Genomic DNA, 18,357 nt, shown 5'->3' with positions numbered 1-18,357 from the left:
GTGGCAGGCTCAGCACCCCCTCTCATCCCCTAGTCAGTGCCACTCCACCTGCAGGCCCTGGAGCCCTGGCCAGTGGCACACAGGGACACAGGGCAGCCAGTAGAGCCGGAAGCCACCGCCAGGGACAGGCAGGCGCCTCCCGAAGAGCCAGCCTCCTCGAGCACTGCCTGGGGTGGTGGTTTCACTCCCTGATAGCCCACGGCAGGGAGACTGTCCTGCAGGGGCAGCCCTGGTGTCTGCAGGGCCGTTCAGCCTGTAGCAGGTTGGGGATTGGCTGGTGGGAAGTCACGTGGGACCAGGAAGGGCCATGAGATTCAGGGTGGGCTGCTGGCTTTGGTCACCCCGACCCTCCCCCAGGGCTCTGTTCCAGGGGAGCCCTTCACTTCCCTAAGGCCTGGCTGAAATCTCGCCTCCTCCAGGAAGTCTCTCTGGAAGCCTCCTCCTTCGCTTTCCCCTGCCCCCTTCAGTCACTGGGACAGCTCCCTCCTCTGGCTCCTACTTCATTCTTTGCCTGGCCCACCTCATACATACAGAGCCACCTCATATGGCTCCTCAGCTATCTTGAGCATCTTCTGCTTCCCAGGAAGAGTTTTGCTGAGAAGAGGGCGGCTGACCTCTGATGCTGGCCCCCTGGATGTGGTCCTCGCCAGGCCCTGATGGGAGGCCATAACATGCCTCAGTGATGCCACCAGAATTTGGTCCCTGTGTGTGTTCCGTTCTTCCTTGCCTTGCCCAGCATGGTGTTTAGTCCAGGATTAAGCACACCATCCAGGTGTTCAACAACACCTCTCGGCTCTGCAGGACATCGACGTCCCTCTGAGTACACACACGCCCGTGTGCCCTGTTCCCCTCTCCTCTCAGCAGCCCTACATGGTACTCCCACAAGCCACAGTGGGGTGTCAGAGGTGCTGAGAGAAAGTTGTGTGCTAGACACGCTCCTTGCCAATATTAGAAACCAAATAGCAGCAACCGAGTACATGAAGGATCATGTGCAAATTGTCACACCCAAATGTCAGCTTCTTCCAAGCAGGACCCCTCTTCCAAGGGCCTGAGGGTGGCACCAGGGCAATAGGAAAGTGGACGAGGCAGAGAAACCATGGCCAAGAGAGGTAAGATGAGGCAGGTGTCCCCACAGGGCAGGAAAGGCTAAACCAGGCAGCCAGGAGTCATCCAGTGATTTGCAGCATGAGCGTATGCTGTGTGTGTGTAAGTGTGTGTGTGTGTATGTGCACGCATGAGAGACAGTGAATTGGAATGCAGACTGCTTCTGTTCTGTACATTTACACACATTCTTCCATGTAACTCCCTTAGCCACCTTCTGAGGCTAGAAATACGCTCCTTACTCTAAGATGAGCCAATGGGCTCCCCAACATCTAGGCTTGCCCCAGGCCTCGCTCTGTTTGTTACCAGCACCGTCTGCCCTTCCCTGGGATGCAGTTTCCAGCAGCACATGCACCTGACCAACCGTGAGCCCTGGCCCCAGGGAGGGCCAGCCAGGCCAGGTGAACTTGGGCTCAGCCCAGAGCAGCTGGGCCAGAGCCAGAGGGGAGAAGTAGTACAGTGAGCGCCAGGGCAGCCCTGGGTCAGGCCTGGCTGCACGGTGTCCTCCCTGTGGTAGCTGGGCTCAGAGGTGGTGACAGGACTGAAGGGCTGTGGAGTGGTGAGCCCAAGCCCTGCGAGCTGTGTGGATTAAACACATTGACTGAGATGGCACGTGTGAGCCTGGCCCAGTGCCTGGCATACAGCAGGTGCTGGAATAATGCTGGTGCAGGTCTCGTTCCACCAGTATATCTTTCCCTCTTTAAATCCACTCCCTCTTGCAGGATTCTGTGTCTTCATTGTAGGCAGCTCTGTCCATCTGCTGCCTAAACCCAGGTCCAGGTCTTCCCAGACCTTTTCCTTGCCATCTCCCATCCTGTCCCCCAGGCCTCCAAGTGTGTTGTGTCACCCTTCCCGGGCCAGCCAGTGACATGTCACCCTCATAGCACTGCTCCATGGCTGGTGCTCATCCAGCATTCCCATCTTTATCCTCTCTGCCATCCTGTGATCAGTCCGTGCCACTTCTAGCCCCCTCAGGATAAAATTCAGACTTTAGAACCCCCATCTAGAGGCCTTCCTCTCCAGCTCCTCTCTCCCCACCTGCACTGTGGTCTTGCCATGCACTGCCCCACCTGCAGGTCCCCAGATACCTCCCTGAGCTCGTCCCTGCACAGTGTCCTATGCATGGGGCCCTAGGCCTTCTCCTGAGACCCCACAAGAATCCAGCTCCAGGCCTCTCAAGCCACCAACTAGCTCCACTGTGCTAGTGGGACTCAAGGTGCCCCCAATTGGAACTGGCTGGGACATCTCCTTACATATGGCCAGATGGCCGGCCGCGCCAGGTCTGGGAGCACATCTGGCAAGGAGCGGGTCCTCTGTGTTGTTGGGTGAGTAAGTGAATGAGTGAATGGCACTTAGAAAAGACCCTGGAATGGAAAGATACGCTCCAGCTAAGGAAGGAAGCACTCGAGGAACGTCGCTGTTGGCTCACAGGGGGCTGGAAGGGGCTGGGAGTGGTGTTGCCTTCCAGGCACTCAGCATTTGGCAGCCCCTGGGGCTGAGCATCTCTGGGAAGCAGCAGAGGAGCGCAGAGGTGAGCTCAGCAGTGGGCGCGAGAGCTCCCAGCCCTCCAGCGGCTGCTGGTTAACTCATCACACCCCACCCGCCGTGCCTTCTCCGCCTCCGCCTTGGGAACACATCTGGCTTCAGGACGCGGGGGTAGCCGGGAAGCATCACCAGATTCCAGAGCCGGCCTGAGCAGGGATATGGGTTTCTCTGGCTCCAGCATGGGCTGGGCGTGGGGACATTTTTCCTATCCATGGATTTCAGGAGCAGATGACTTCTTTCCCTTTGTTCCCAGTCAGTTACAATCCAAGAAAATCAGAGTAGTGCAGGATTATCCCTGTTTTTATTGCTACTTAATACATTTTTTCCAAAACCAGTTTTAACTAGAACCAGAACCTTCACTTCAACTTGTAAAAATGCTTTCCACACTTCCACTCAGCTCCGACGCCTGCGTGGACGGTTTCTCACGTATGTCTCTAGGAGACGCTGAACACAACAGCAGCGCTCTCGGCCAGGCGGCTGAGGCGGGACCTGTCTCTGGGGTGTCCCCCGGCCCCTCCCCTCCCGTGAGCCGTGGGAGCCAGGGAGGTGTTTTCGGTGGGTGCCTGTTCCATGGGTCTGTGCCGGTCCCTCCCGGAAAGCTCCAGACCACCCAGCAGAGAATGTGATTGAGTGTTGCCACTAGCTTTCTTTTTGCCCAAATTCTCACTGAGAAAATTGTGTAGGTCATCCCTGGCGCCAGCAGTGCAGCTCAGGAGACCTGCGGAAGGGGCCTGGCTCTCTCTGAGGAATATGGGCTCACGCCAGGAAGCCCCATACACATCGTCTTGAGCACGTGAGCTCTGTGCAGGCGCAGGGGGCCTGGAGAGCTCATGGACAGCCAAGGAGAACAGGCCTTCTCTCTCTGCCTTTCTCTGTCTCTGTGTCTCATGCACACACAGTGGGTGATTCGGCAGGTGTTTATTGGGCGCCTTCTATGTAGCAGGCGGGTTCTAGGTCTAGGGACGCAGCGCATCATGAGCAACGCACAAAGCCCTGCCTGCCTGGTGCCCGAGCTCCAGTGCAGCCCTGTGTGCGCTCCCGGGCGGGACCAGGAATACCTGTCCTGACCTGATGCCCCTCCTACCCCAGCCTCCTTTCTCAGCACCTTCATTCATGGTCCCAGAGGAGGGAGCACTGTACGGGAGAGAACTTTCCAGAGGCTTTGAATGTCCAGCCAAGGCATGGAGAGGGCTCTGCCAGGCAGCAGGGCGAGCAGGGAGAGGTGGGTGGGAACTCCATGTGGGTCCGCATCCTGCAGGGCCTTGTCCCCAGTACACCCGTTTGCAAACCACCAGCCCAATTTTTACCTTAGCTGAGTGCCACCTGCACAATTGTGTATTTAATAATAGTTTTTACCAGACTCACCTTTTGGGGTTAAATAAATGGTTCTTGAAATGGAACAATGTATGTTTTCCTGAAATGAAAAATCTAATCCCTGTCTGAGGAGGATGTTCCTGTCTCTGTCTCCATCAAATCTAAAATAGCCTCATCTGGGCCGTGTGTGGCCCTACATTTGGGAACACACTGCAGTGCTGGAAGAAAGGCCGGAAGCTAGAGAGGACTCGATGAGACTCTTGTGGGATTGAAAAGCCAAACCGTGCGTTCCTCCTGGGGCACTGAGGCCAGGGTGCTGGCAGGACAGAGGGACTTCCCAGGCTCTGATGAAAACCCACTGTCCCTGGTCTTCCAGTGGTGGGTGAAGGGCCATTTCCTCTTGTTCTTAACGGGGTCCTGATTTACAGCAGGAAGACAGGAGCGCGGTTGCATGGGAAGGTGATAGAGAACCAGTCGGGGAACCGAGGTCATCATTCTGCTGAGCGGCTCCCTGGAGAGCGGGGAATTCGCCGGTTGTCACCCGGGCCCTAAAATGGAATTTTCTCATGTTATGCTGTTGAATATTGGTGATTTAACAACAGAACAGCCACCCCCTCCCGCCTCCACCACATTGAGAAGATTGAGATGTTTCCGATTGAAATGTTGTCTGTTTACAGCTCATACTTCCTCCAAGCCGTGCATTTTATTGTCATATTGACACTAATTTGGCTCGGATGTCACCTCCATTCTGACGCCCGTTCTTTATGTTGCCTGTGGATCCGGGGGGTTTTCAGAAACCAATTACATTGATCAAACCCAGAAAGGCAGGAATGCTGGTGGAGGGGCTGCCAGAGGCCCAAGTCAGGCAGGGATCCCTTGCCTAGCCCGAGACAGGAAGGGGAACCGAGGCAAAGGAAGCCAGACTGCAGGTCCCTGCGTGAAGTGGTGGAGCTGTTATATACAGGCATGGGCTAAGCAGTGTCTGTGGGTCATCTGGTAAACCCACACAGACTGTCCTGCCACATCAGCTTCATGAAGCTGCTTTATGGTGAGGAGCCTGCAGCACAGCCTGTTTCTCTGTGTTCATCACTTAGCTAGGCCGTGGTCCTGGCAACTCTGAGCCTCTCTGCTCCGTGGCCCAGACTCTTGCTACTCCCCCATCAGAGGGGGTGAGAGGACTGTGGATGGCTAGGTGTGGGGGCATTAAGGTCCTCAGGCAAGATTTCCTTAGAGCATCTCCTCGGCGAGCTAGAAAATATCTGGGTGAGGGAGCTGGGCTATGCAGGGAACACATCTTAGCCAGTGAGGATTCAGGGTACCCGAGCCCCACCACCAGGCTGTGTCCTGCTGGCCTTGGTGACAGCACATCCCAGCCCCAGGCTGAGGATGGCATCTGGCACAGAGAAGGCTCCTGGGAGCCGGTGCCAGGATGATGCTCTTTCTTCCTGCCCCTCAGTCCAGGCTCCTGGGCACGCAGGTCTTGGGGGGATTCCCAGCCCCTCCTCCATGGAAATCCACCCACAGGTATAGATGATATGCTGGCTATCAGCCCATAGCACTCCTGGGGTGGGTGCTGGTAGCCCATCTTCTGCATGAGGCAACCAGTGATTGGCCCAAAGCTACCCAGTTCAGAGTGTGCAGGCAGCGTCGGAACCTGGGTCTGCCTGAGTCCAGGGCCTGTTCTTGCATCTCCTGCCCTTCCCACTGCCTCAGGAAAAGCACTGATCTCCCTCCTGAGCACCTTGGGATTCTCTAGAATAATCCTGCTTAGATGGCACTTTGCAAATCCCGACTGGTGCCTTGGAGTACGTCTTCATCTCTCTCCTACCTGGTGAGCTCCATGAGGGCAGGATCAGAGGCTTCCCTGCCTGGAGTCCCCATGATGTCCAATCAATGCCTGGCATACTCTCAGAACTGCATGAGGGGCTGATGGATCAATGAACAAACACAGGAATGAGCAACAGAAAGTGCTAGTGGGTGAAGCAAGGTCCAGAGGCAGGTGGTGTCGGCGTCCACCCAGGTGAGGGTGGGCAGGTGGCCATTCACCCGTGGCTGACCGGCATTAAAACGGGCTCATCCACAGACGAATACTCCATGTTCCCGGTCATAAATCACAGGAGAAACCACGGGAAATGAGTGCCAGGCTTTTCTTTCTATTTAGTAATTTATCAAGGGAAGAAGCGCATTAATAAACATATTTCCCATGAGAGGCGGGGATAACAGAGATGAATATCACTGTCAGATTTGGCCTGTTTCCTCTTGTTAGGGGCACACGAGAGGGTGGGAATCCAAATATTAGCAGCAGAATCTTTTTTTAAAAAATGTGTTACAAAGATGTGTGTGTTTCTTACTTTATATCATGTTAGATGGTTTTTCCCCTCACATTACCGCATTTGCCACTCAGTTTGTAAGTAATAGGAGCCTTTCAGAGAATTCACTTTGGCATCTTTCTTTGAATTTCCTTTGAAGTGAGGATTGACAAGGAGTGGACTCAGTAAATAACCCAGAAGCTGAGAGGATGCCGAACGCAAGCCGATGAGTGAATGTCTGGTGACAGCTGTGTTGCTGCGTGGCCCAATCATCTTTCCTAGACTTGCTGCCCTTCACTCTATTATTGACTGGAGGCTTGCCCTGCCCCTTGGAACGGTCCTCCTAGCCCTTGAAGAAGCCACGTTCATTAGCAATTTCATGTTGGAATGCCTGCTGGGTTTTAGGCACTATTCTTGGCGTTCTATGTGTGTCTTCACGACAGCCCTGCAAAGCAAGCCACACTGCCCTGATTGTGGCATGGGGAAAATCAGGAAAATCAGATGGGGAAAGAGAGGCTCAGGAAAGCTAAGTAAATGTGCTCCAAGGAAGCCACAAAGTGACAGGCTTGACAGGGACGGTGGCAGAGGCTGTCTGTGTGCCTCTGCATCGTGTGTGTGTTTGTGTGTGCATCCACCTGGGTGTGTGTGTCCACCTGGGGGGTGTGTGTGTGTCCACCTGGGGAGTGTGTGTGTCCACCTGGGGTGTATGTGTGTGTGTCTGCACCTGGGAGGTGTATGTGTGTGTGTCCACCTGGGGTGTGTGTGTCCACCTAGGGGGTGTGTGTCCACTTGGGGTGTATGTGTCTCCACCTGGGGGGTATGTGTCCACCTGGGGGGTGTGTGTATGTCCACCTGGGGTGTGTGTGTCTCCACCTGGGGTGTATGTGTGTGTCCACCTGGGGGGTGTGTGTGTGTCCACCTGGGGAGTGTGTGTGTCCACCTGGGGTGTATGTGTGTGTGTCTGCACCTGGGGGGTGTATGTGTGTGTGTCCACCTGGGGTGTGTGTGTCCACCTGGGGGGTGTGTGTGTGTCCACTTGGGGTGTATGTGTCTCCACCTGGGGGGTATGTGTCCACCTGGGGTGTGTGTGTGTGTATGTGTGTGTGTCTCCACCTGGGGTGTGTGTGTGTCCACCTGGGGGGTGTGTGTGTGTCCACCTGGGGTGTATGTGTGTCCGCCTGGGGTGTGTGTCCACCTGGGGGGTGTGTGTGTGTCCACCTGGGGTGTGTGTCCACCTGGGGGTGTGTGTGTGTCCACCTGGGGTGTGTGTCCACCTGGGGGGTGTGTGTGTCCACCTGGGGGGTGTGTGTGTGTCCACCTGCGGTGTGTGTGTGTCTCCACCTGGGGGGGGGTGTGTGTGTGTGTGTCCACCTGCGGTGTGTGTGTGTCTCCACCTGCGGTGTGTGTGTGTGTCCACCTGGCGTATGTGTGTGTGTGTCCACCTGGCGTGTGTGTGTGTGTGTCCACCTGGCGTATGTGTGTGTGTCCACCTGGCGTGTGTGTGTGTGTGTGTGTCCACCTGGCGTGTGTGTGTGTGTGTCCACCTGGCGTGTGTGTGTGTGTGTGTCCACCTGGCGTATGTGTGTGTGTGTCCACCTGGCGTGTGTGTGTGTGTGTGTGTCCACCTGGCGTATGTGTGTGTGTGTCCACCTGGCGTGTGTGTGTGTGTCCACCTGGCGTGTGTGTGTGTGTGTGTCCACCTGGCGTGTGTGTGTGTGTATGTCCACCTGGCGTATGTGTGTGTGTGTGTCCACCTGGGGGGTGTGTGTGTGTCCACCTGGGGGGTGTGTGTGTGTCCACCTGGGGTGTGTGCGTATGTGTCTCCACCTGGGGTGGGTGTGTATGTCCACCTGGGGTGTGTGTGTGTCCACCTGGGGGGTGTGTGTATGTCCACCTGGGGTGTGTGTGTGTGTGTCCACCTGGGGTGTGTGTGTCCACCTGGGGGGTGTGTGTGTGTTCACCTGGGGTGTGTGTATGTCCACCTGGGGTGTGTGTGTGTGTCCACCTGGGGTGTGTGTGTGTCCACCTGGGGTGTGTGTGCGTGTGTCTCCACCTGGGGTGTGTGTGTGTGTCTCCACCTGGGGTGTGTGTGTCCACTTGGGGGGTGTGTGTCCACGTGGGGTGTGTGTCTCCACCTGAGGTGTGTGTGTGTGTGTCCACCTGGGGTGTGTGTGTATGTCCACCTGGGGTGTGTATGTCCACCTGGGGTGTGTGTACGTGTGTCTCCACCTGGGGTGTGTGTGTGTGTGTCCACCTGGGGTGTGTGTATGTCCACCTGGGGTGTGTGTGTGTGTCCACCTGGGGTGTGTGTGCGTGTGTCTCCACCTGGGGTGTGTGTGTGTGTGTCCACCTGGGGGGGTGTGTGTGTGTCCACCTGGGGGGGTGTGTGTGTGTCCACCTGGGGGGGGTGTGTGTGTGTCCACCTGGGGGGTGTGTGTGTCTCCACCTGGGGTGTGTGTGTCCACCTGGGGTGTGTGTGTGTCTCCACCTGGGGTGTGTGTGTGTCCACCTGGGGTGTGTGTGTCCACCTGGGGTGTGTGTGTGTCTCCACCTGGGGTGTGTGTGTGTCCACCTGGGGTGTGTGTGTGTGTCCACCTGGGGGGTGTGTGCGTGTGTCTCCACCTGGGGTGTGTGTGTATGTCCACCTGGGGGGTGTGTGTGTGTCCACCTGGGGTGTGTGTATGTCCACCTGGGGTGTGTGTGTGTGTCCACCTGGGGTGTGTGTGTATGTCCACCTGGGGTGTGTGTATGTCCACCTGGGGTGTGTGTGTGTGTCCACCTGGGGTGTGTGTGTCCACCTGGGGTGTGTGTATGTCCACCTGGGGTGTGTGTGTGTGTCCACCTGGGGTGTGTATGTATGTCCACCTGGGGTGTGTGTGCTTGTGTCTCCACCTGGTGTGTGTCCACCTGGGGTGTGTGTGTGTGTCCACCTGGGGTGTGTGTGTGTATGTCCACCTGGGGTGTGTGTGTGTGTCCACCTGGGGGGGTGTGTGTGTGTGTCCACCTGGGGTGTGTGTGTGTGTGTCTCCACCTGGGGTGTGTGTGTATGTCCACCTGGGGTGTGTGTGTATGTCCACCTGGGGTGTGTGTGTATGTCCACCTGGGGTGTGTGTGTGTCCACCTGGTGTGTGTGTATGTCCACCTGGGGTGTGTGTGTGTGTGTCTCCACCTGGAGTGTGTGTGTATGTCCACCTGGAGTGTACGTGTGTCTCCACCTGGGGGGTGTGTGTGTCTCCACCTGGGGGGTGTGTGTGTGTGTCTCCACCTGGGGTGTGTGTGTATGTCCACCTGGAGTGTGTGTGTATGTCCACCTGGAGTGTGTGTGTGTCCACCTGGAGTGTGCGTGTGTCTCCACCTGGGGGGTGTGTGTCCACGTGGGGTGTGTGTCTCCACCTGAGGTGTGTGTGTGTGTGTCCAGCTGGGGCCTCCTCCCATGCAGGGGGCCCTCCCTGTCCCTTCCTGCGGTCATACTCCCTGCCCCCGAGACACCACTCCTCTGCACCCTGGACATAGGTCCTGTGGCAGGTGGTTTTGGTGTCCCTGTACCTTGGGCAAGTTATTTAGTGTCCTTTGTTTCGTCTTCTGTAAAATGAGCATAACAGCCCCTTCTTCAGAGGACAGTCGTGAAGATTACATTACCTAACACTTTAAAGTTTGGAGGAGACCTAGCACGTGTGATGATAACATTGAGCACGTGCTGTCTTTAGGTGACTGTGAATCTGTTCTTCCTCAACACGTTCTGTCTGTGCCGTGGCTCAGCCCTTGGCATCTCCCACTGGGCTCGTGGCTGTGCCATCTGTATTCGAGTGTTGGGGATGGTCAGGTGGGAAAAGGGATTTAGGTCCCTAATGCATAGTGAGAAAGACAGGAGCAAGCAGATAACCGCATGGTGGATGAAAGCTCATCCCCACCCTTGTTTGGAGAGAGAGACCTGAGCATAGGGAAGATCTAACTCCAGGAGGTCAGGGAAGGCATCCCAAATGAGGTGATGACTTGGCTGAGGTCTGAACAGAGAGAGCGCCGCAGTCAAAGGAAGCTGCACGTGCAAGTCCCTGTGCAGGTGATACGGAGGAAGGGCTGGAAGGAGCCCCGGTGGCTGGAGTGAGGGCATTCCACAGGGCCACTGCCTAGGCCTTGTTTGTAATAGCAGTGGGGATGTTTGGAAGGTTTTGGGGAGAGGGCAGGGACATAATCCTATTTCCAAGTTGAAAATCTCTGTCTTTGCAGTGAGCACTGTAGATTGGATAGCTGTTAGGTGAGGGCCCCAGAATGATCCAAGTGAGTGGTGGGCTGTGCTGGGGGTGGAGTTTGAAAGGAGAGATTTTGAGAGGTGTTCATGAACCCACACATAAGTGGGCTCCGTTGTGGTGGAGGGGAGGAGGGAAGGCTGACTCCCGGGTCTCCCGCTCTGCCACTGCGCAGGTGGCAGGCACGTGCTGTCGAAGAGCTGGTCCAGGCACAGGTCAGTAGTGTGGGGCTGGCTGTGCTGAATTGGAGCTGCCTTGCGGACAGGAGGAGAGGACGAGGAGGCAGCTGGCTCTGAGAAGGTTCACTCTTCAGAGCCACTGAAAGTGGGATGTTGAAAACTGTTTGTGGGAGGGGACGTCCTCCTGGCCCTGGGCCTCTGCTGACCTCTCTGAAGATGGACAGAGAGGACACAGAGTCCTCAGAAAAGTCCAGACACCAGGTCTCCTTTGGACCTGGGTTCAAATCCTGCCTCTATAGCTCTGTGACCTTGAGCAAGTCACCAACCTCCAAGCGTAACTGCCTTGCTGCTTGTCTGCTGCTTATCTGGTTTGCTTGGAGGATGGTGATAGCTGTTAAATGAGTCAGTGGGTCTAAGTGTCACTAAACGGTGGCTGTCACTGGGTCATTAATTGCGTAAGAATTTAGAAGCAGACATTTATCCAGATACTGCACTAGAGGGGCACACTCCAGCCAGGATGCCCCTGTTTGCCCTCCAGGATCCCTGTTTAGAGTGGGTGGTCACTGGCCTGCTTCATGGGCCTCCCTGCCTCTTTCTGTCCTCAGGCAGGTGGCCTAGGATCCTTCCCGGTGTAAGAGAAAGGAGGAGTTGTCTGAGTGCGTTACCTGCTCTGCCCTGGCTCCTCTGTGGGGTCAGAGCAAGTGGGCATCCCCAGAAGCATCTATGGAGCGTCTTCTGTGTACCCGCTGCAGCTCTGCCTCCTAAAATATCTGTAAGCCCCAGTCTTCATAGCCCAATAGAATAAACAGCGAAAGCAGAAAGTTTAGCTGCAAGGATGTCAAAAGAAAAGAATGTTCCGATTAACTCAACTTCTTTTTCAACTGGGAGCTTTCCTAACATCACTTAACTCTTCTTGTTGAAAATAAAGTATGCCAAGTGTTGGGCCGCATGAGCATCTCAACTGCGGCCACTCTGGAGTGGCCAGGCCACCTCCCCATCCATCATCCCATTGGGTCACAGCAGCCCCAGAGCTGGCAGGGGACTTGTTTTATGCTGATGTCATTGATGATGACCCCGAGCCTGTGACAGGTAAAACAACTTGCCCCAAGTCATGCAGCTGACTTATGGCCCCAGCGCAGGGTAGCCAGTGTTCAGCCCCCACTTCACCCCACTGCAGGTCACTGTTCCAGTCCAGGTCTCCGTCCCTCTACCCAGAGTCCCTTCATCCCAGGCTGCTGGCTGTCTACTCCCCTCTGTGGCCTAAGACTCCCCTCATCCCGTGGAAGAGGCGGTGAGGAGAGAAAACCCTGGAAGCCCCTTTCAGCCCAACGGTCCTGGATGTCCTCTGTCCTCTCCATGCCTTGGAGAGGTGCTTCTCCTGGTGGCCTGGCCGGAAGGAGCCTCCCCAGGGATCCCTAGGTCTCCTCAGGGTTGTGGCCAAGCGTGGGGCTGGGCCGGGCATGGTTGCCCCCGGGACTCAGCGTGGATCCCAGGGCGTTCGGCTTGTTCTGTAGGTGGGTGTGGGCTCTGCCTTCATGCAGCCTTCTTGGGGACTGGTGAGTATGGAGTGGGGTTGCTCAGAGGCTCATAGGCCCTCACCCCCTGCCCTTGGTGCTCCTGCAGCTGTGGAGACAAGGAACTACCACGTGCATGTTTCAGAGTGGCCCTAAGGTCAGTGGTCAAAGCCGTCAGGAAAGCTTCGGGGGTACCAAGAGGCTGTGTGGACTGTGAGCAGGAGGCCCACGGAGCCAGACCCTGCAGTCAGGGCAGCCTGCCTGGAGGAGGGGGCAGCCAGGCGGGGTCTCAGCAGGTCTGAGCAGGCAGAAGGGAGGAAAGCAATTATCATAAGCCCAGGAACAGCCAAGCACTGACATGGGTGTGCTTGAGCAACCCCCAGTATCATTTACGGGCAACACTACCAGCCCACGGGGAACCCGGAGGCCTGAAAAGGATGAGTGGGCCGTGGCCAGCGGGACATGAGAAGGGGCTGCTCCATGCAGGTGTCCAGAAAGTCAAGGACAGGCCCAAGCATTTACTGTGCCCTGCCGTGGGCCAGGTGCTCCTCACGCATTACCTAATTTACAGCTCACGCCAGCCCTGGTGGTCAGCCCTATTAGAGCCCTTTGAAAGGAGGAGACTGGCTCTGGGAGGGTCTGGACAGGGCGGGAAGCTTGGCTTATGGAGAGTCATCCTCAAGCTGGTTCTTGAGTGAGGAGGCCACAGTGATGGTGGGGCTAGCAATGTGCTCATCCCTATCGCCTGGGCAAGGTTCTCTCTGTCCAGGAAGTGTCAGCCTAACAGAGCCCCCAACCCCCCACCCCCACCTCCTTGTCTGCTCTCTGTTGCAGCCCAGCCTTCACCTTCCCCCACCCCATCCACCCCGTGGCCTACCAGCAGATTCTGAGCCAGCAGAGGGGTCTGGAGTCAGCCTTTGGGCAGTGTTGTCAGACCATTTCTAGGCCACCGTTGGTGCAGGGCAGAGACCTAGAATCCTGATGGGGGCACCGTGAGGGGGAGCAGTCTGGAACCACAGTGGAAGAGCCTGTAGCCCTGGGGTGCTGGGTAGTCTTGTCTGGGGCAAGCCCTCTTCCCTTCCGCAGTTATGTAGGTGTGTGACAGCAGCTGGTGAGGGCTGAGGACACAGCCATGTGCCCACACACATGTGCATATGCATGTGTACACATGTCTGCATGTGGGTGCACACAGGTGTGTGCATGCAAGGGCGGTGTGTGCACCCGTGTGCATGTGTGCCTGCATGCATGTGGTGTGCACATTCAAAGCAACAGCTTCCCAGAGCCTCAGGCAACTTTAGAACTGAGGACCTCAGTGTGCAAGAGCACCTGCCTGTGTCAGGATGCCTCTCTCTGCGCTGTCCTCGTGTCTGCCCTGCCCTGTTACAGCAGGCTGCCCAGCAGGCTCTGGATAGACAGCCAAAGGCCCAGGCGTCGAGAAGAGTCTGGGGGCCGCCATCCAGGCCTCTGCTTGGCAAATGCCCTATCAGGGGGCATTTTAGTGGTGATTTCAGGTACAACATGACCCATGACCTTGGAGCACTTACTTCCATTCACTCTCTTCCCCAAGGAATTCTCCACAGCAGTGAGAACAGGCAAGCTTCTCCCACACACAGTAGCATGGAGAAATGTTACAAACTGACCAAGTGGATGAAGGAGGCCAGACATAAAAGAGTATTTAAAATTCCATTTACACAAAGCTCAAAAGTAGGTAACACTAGCTGTGTGTTAGAAGCCAGGATAGCAGCTGCCGTTGGGCTGGAAGGTGCAGGGGGCCTGTGGGCACTGGCCAAGCCCTGTTTCTTGACCTGGGGCTGGCTTCCCAGGTGGACTCACTTGGTGAGAGGCCACCGAACTGCTCACTTACGATTCGTGCACACTCCTGTCATGAGGTAAGCATTGCTGGATTCCAGCCCTGGTCTCTGCACCTATGCTCATTGCTCATATTCACTCGCCCAGACACCTTACATGCACTTCTCCAGTCATCACCACACCCTGCGCTGCTCAGTCCATTTTACAGATCAACAAACTGAGGCCAAGAGGTGACATCCTTTGCCCAAGAGCCCACAGCTGGAAAGTCGGCTTAGCTGGGATACCCATTAGACCATCCTCGCAGGCTCTTCCTGTCCCCCACCTACCTGTCACCCCGCCCCCCATCCCCAGGGATGCTGACGTGTCTTGTGTTGACTGTCCCACAGTGTCCCGTTTCTCCAGCCCGCGGGTAACGCCCCGCCTGAGCCGCAAGCGGGCGCTGTCCATCTCCCCACTCTCAGACGCCAGCCTGGACCTGCAGCGGATGATCCGCACCTCACCCAATTCGCTGGTGGCCTACATCAACAACTCCCGAAGCAGCTCGGCGGCCAGCGGCTCCTACGGGCACCTGTCGGCAGGCGCCCTCAGGTGAGCCCCGCCTGCAAGCAGAGGGCTGAGAACCAGAGCTGGGCTGAGGGCCCGGTGGGGAGGCGCTGGCTTTTCAGTGGGTGCTTTTGACCCCAGGAGAAAGACAGGATTAGTGGCATTTGTGAATCCACATATACTCGCACCTTTTTTATGAATTCAAAACCAATAGTGATCAGATTGAAATGAGCCAATATCTGAGTACATCTTCATGGACCAGGCCTGTCATGAATGACTCAAATGTGAAATCAAAGGTGTTTGAGGTCGAAGATGATTTTCCTAGTATTTCACTGAATTTGGTGGAGCAGCCAAGTATTGGCCAACCTTGGAGACCACACAAAATGTGATGTTGGCATAGCCCGGGCTCTCAGCAAGCCTCTGAGCTGCCAGCAGGTCTCCTCCCTCTGTAGCCGCATCGTGGCACACCCACACCTCACTGACACCAGCCACCCTTCTCCCCTCTGTGTGACTCTAGACTCTCTGAGGACTGAGACCCCAACCGGCTTGACTGAAACTCACATGCCTCCCCAAAGCCTCTGGGAGAGGCCAGGAGGTGTGAGGAATGTCAGGAGAGTTTGTCCCAGCGACCTGGAGACGGAAGGAATAACAAGTGCATTTGTTATCTTTTCTTTTTTTTGAGACAGAGTCTCGCTCTGTCGCCCAGGCTGGAGTGCAGTGGCCGGATCTCGGCTCACTGCCAGCTCCGCCTCCCGGGTTCACGCCTTTCTCCTGCCTCAGCCTCCCGAGTAGCTGGGACTACAGGCGCCCGCCACCTTGCCCGGCTAGTTTTTTGTGTTTTTTAGTAGAGACGGGGTTTCACCGTGTTAGCCAGGATGGTCTCGATCTTCTGACCTCATGATCCGCCCGCCTCGGCCTCCCAAAGTGTTGGGATTACAGGCTTGAGCCACCGCACCCAGCCTCTTATCTTTTGCTGCCTAATGAATTGCTCCAACACGTAGCAGTTTAAAACTACAAACAATTGTTATCTCACCTCATTTCTGAGGGTCAGGAATTTGAGACAGGCTGAGCTCCGGCTCTCTCAGGTGGCCACAGTCAAGCTGTCAGCCAGTGCTTCATCCCGCTGAAGGTGTGGCTGGGCCAGAATGGCCCCCGCACAGAGCTCTCAGCAGTACCCTTTGTCCCTCATCTGTGAGCCTCTGCTTAGGGCTGCTTGAGTGTCCTCACAACATGGCAGACGGGTCCCAGCCCACCTTGCAGCATGTGATGCGAGAGGAAGCTGGAGGAAGCCACAGTGTCTTTTATGGCTCAATCGCAGGGGTCACCAGTCTCTCCTCGGTATCCTACAGTGTGAAGGGTGGCTCTTACGCACGTGGTGTGACAGAGCCTAGAAGTGCAGTAAGAAGAGGAGAATAATGCAAGCTGGAGGGCTCAGGGCATGATTCCCGGATGAGGGGCCATTAGAACAGGATTCAGAGGCCTCCTGGGTTTCACGTGGTCAGGGAGCAGTGATGCCGGCATGCATTTAGGTGTCATTACAGCAGTGGAGGGGCCGGGGTGTGGGGATGAGACGGAGCCTGGTCCCTGCTGGGGCCAGCCTGCCAAGGGTGGAGGCTACATCCTGGGGCAGAACCCGGGAGCTGATCACAAAAGGTGAGTGGCAGTCAGTAGGAAGCCACAGCTGGTTCCTGAGTGAGGAGGCCACAGTGATGGTGGGGCTAGCAATGTGCTCATCCCTATCCCCTCTCTGTCCAGGAAGTGTCAGCCTAACAGAGCCCCCAACCCCGACCCCCACCTCCTTGTCTGCTCTCTGTTGTAGCCCAGCCTTCACTTTCCCCCACCCCATCAACCCCGTGGCCTACCAGCAGATTCTGAGCCAGCAGAGGGGTCTGGGGTCAGCCTTTGGACACACACCACCCCTGATCCAGCCCTCACCCACCTTCCTGGCCCAGCAGCCCATGGCCCTCACCTCCGTCAATGCCACGCCCACCCAGCTCAGCAGCAGCAGCAACTGTCTGAGTGACACCAACCAGGTAGGTGGGTGCAGGGACCAGGATGGCCACTGGGTACTCATCTGGACGTATGAGGGCTGTTCACTGCCAGTTCGTGCTAAGAACTTGTGGAGGCCTCTGGGCTCACGTCTGGCCTCTGGGGTGCCTTCTGAGCAGAGGCCACATTATGGAAAGGGCGAGACCTGGGCTCAGTCCATGGGAAGCTCCCAGCTTCTCAATTCTGCTGTCTCCTGTCCAAGAAGCATAATGAGTAGATGGGGAAAGCCTCGAGTTCCCAGGGCCTGGCACCGTGGAGGTCCTCCGTGCCCAGCACATGGCATGGGTGGGTGAGTGAATCATTATAACACTGCAGTTTCACTGTAAAGCGTGCATTTACAGCAGGCTTTCACACACTGCCTCGTTCGACCCTTCCAACGGGCCTTGAGCGTGCCTGGACATCCTAGTACGGTGCCTGGCACATCCTAGGTACCGTTATTATTTGGCAAATGAAGTGTTCTTTCACAGATAAGGACATGGAAAGGCACAGGCCTTAGCATCAGTCAGACCATCTTTGGGATCCTAACTCGCCTAAAAGCAGCAAATCTCTTTCCCTCTCGCAGCCTGAGCTAACTTATCTGCTAAGTGGGGTTCCTGACGCCTAGGTGGGGTCACTGTGTATGTAAACGAGCTCGTGGGTGCAGAGCCCGCGTAGGCTCTGATCCTGGGAGCATGGACAACGATGATGCCAGAGGTGAAGGGACCACCCCAGGCCACCCACCGGCAAATGGCAGAGCCTGGATGTGGCTGCACCCTTGGAAGGAAGGCAGGACACCATGTCCTCTAGAAGCGTCCTCTGTTCCAGAATGTCCTCCCTCTCCACCCCAGGGCTCCTAGTGGCTCCCCAGAGCCTCCCCATGACAGTGGCTGTCAGCTCTGGAAACATCGCCTGATGCTTCAGCTCTAGCCCCTTCTCCTGAGGAACCAGGCTCTGGCCCGCTGTGTCCTGGGCTGGCCAGGCCCTGTTCTCAGACCCACAGTGAGAAGTTGAGCCTGGTCAGAACAGGGGCAAGGACACCCCCCATTTTCCAAAGAGAAGGTCTCTTTCTCATTTCCCAGAAGTCTTGGGGAGGCGGAGATGGAGAGATGGGGGTGGGCATGCCCAGGTCTGGGTGCCCTCCTGCAGCAGGACATGTGTCCCTGACAGGAGGACTGAGCTGGGGACTCTCTTTCTGATACTTAAACACAGGGTTAGCCCAGATGGTCTGTGCGGAGAGATCCTAGAGGTAAAGTCCAAAGGAATTTGGGATATCCCTGCCCCGCCCTGAGTAACAGTCTGTCCTCTGCACCCGTCCTCAGAACAAGCAGAGCAGTGAGTCAGCCGTCAGCAGCACCGTCAACCCTGTCGCCATTCACAAGCGCAGCAAGGTCAAGACCGAGCCTGAGGGCCTGCGGCCGGCCTCCCCTCTGGCGCTGACGCAGGTAACCTGCTGCCAGCCGCACCACCTTCCTCCAGCTAGGACCAGGCCTGTGGGCTGCCTTGGGGCTATACCCTTGGTGAACGGATGGCTGGCTGCCTGCATGGATGAATGAGTGACCCAGGGAGGACTGGGTGGGAATGCTGAGCTGTGACTCTCTCACCACTGTGTGCCCAGCACCCTGGACATACATTCCCATCACACATGGTGAATGAATGCATGAGCGAATGAATGGGCTTCTGCCTAGCCATCCCTCTTGTCTCAGGCTGCATCTGTCTCTCTCCCCGCCCCTGACCTGGGCACAGCACCAGCCACAGCCTGGCTGAGTTG

At 56.5% G+C, this 18,357-nt stretch overlaps 1 protein-coding gene across 1 annotated transcript in view; it reads left to right on the top strand.

Moving 5' to 3' along the window:
* LOC105492465 (GLI family zinc finger 2) overlaps positions 1-18,357 on the top strand; it is a 260,604-nt gene that overhangs the window by 221,673 nt on the left and 20,574 nt on the right. The window contains exons 6-8 of the mRNA XM_011759629.3: positions 14,405-14,606; positions 16,381-16,594; positions 17,909-18,031. Coding sequence (XP_011757931.2) covers positions 14,405-14,606; positions 16,381-16,594; positions 17,909-18,031 — 539 coding nt within the window. The remainder of the gene's footprint in view (positions 1-14,404; positions 14,607-16,380; positions 16,595-17,908; positions 18,032-18,357) is intronic.

The sequence above is a fragment of the Macaca nemestrina genome, chromosome 11 (assembly GCF_043159975.1).
Source record: "Macaca nemestrina isolate mMacNem1 chromosome 11, mMacNem.hap1, whole genome shotgun sequence".
In the NCBI taxonomy this organism is placed as follows: Eukaryota; Metazoa; Chordata; class Mammalia; order Primates; family Cercopithecidae; genus Macaca; species Macaca nemestrina.
Note: the sequence above shows the minus strand (reverse complement) of the source record. Positions and strands in the feature narration are given on the sequence as shown.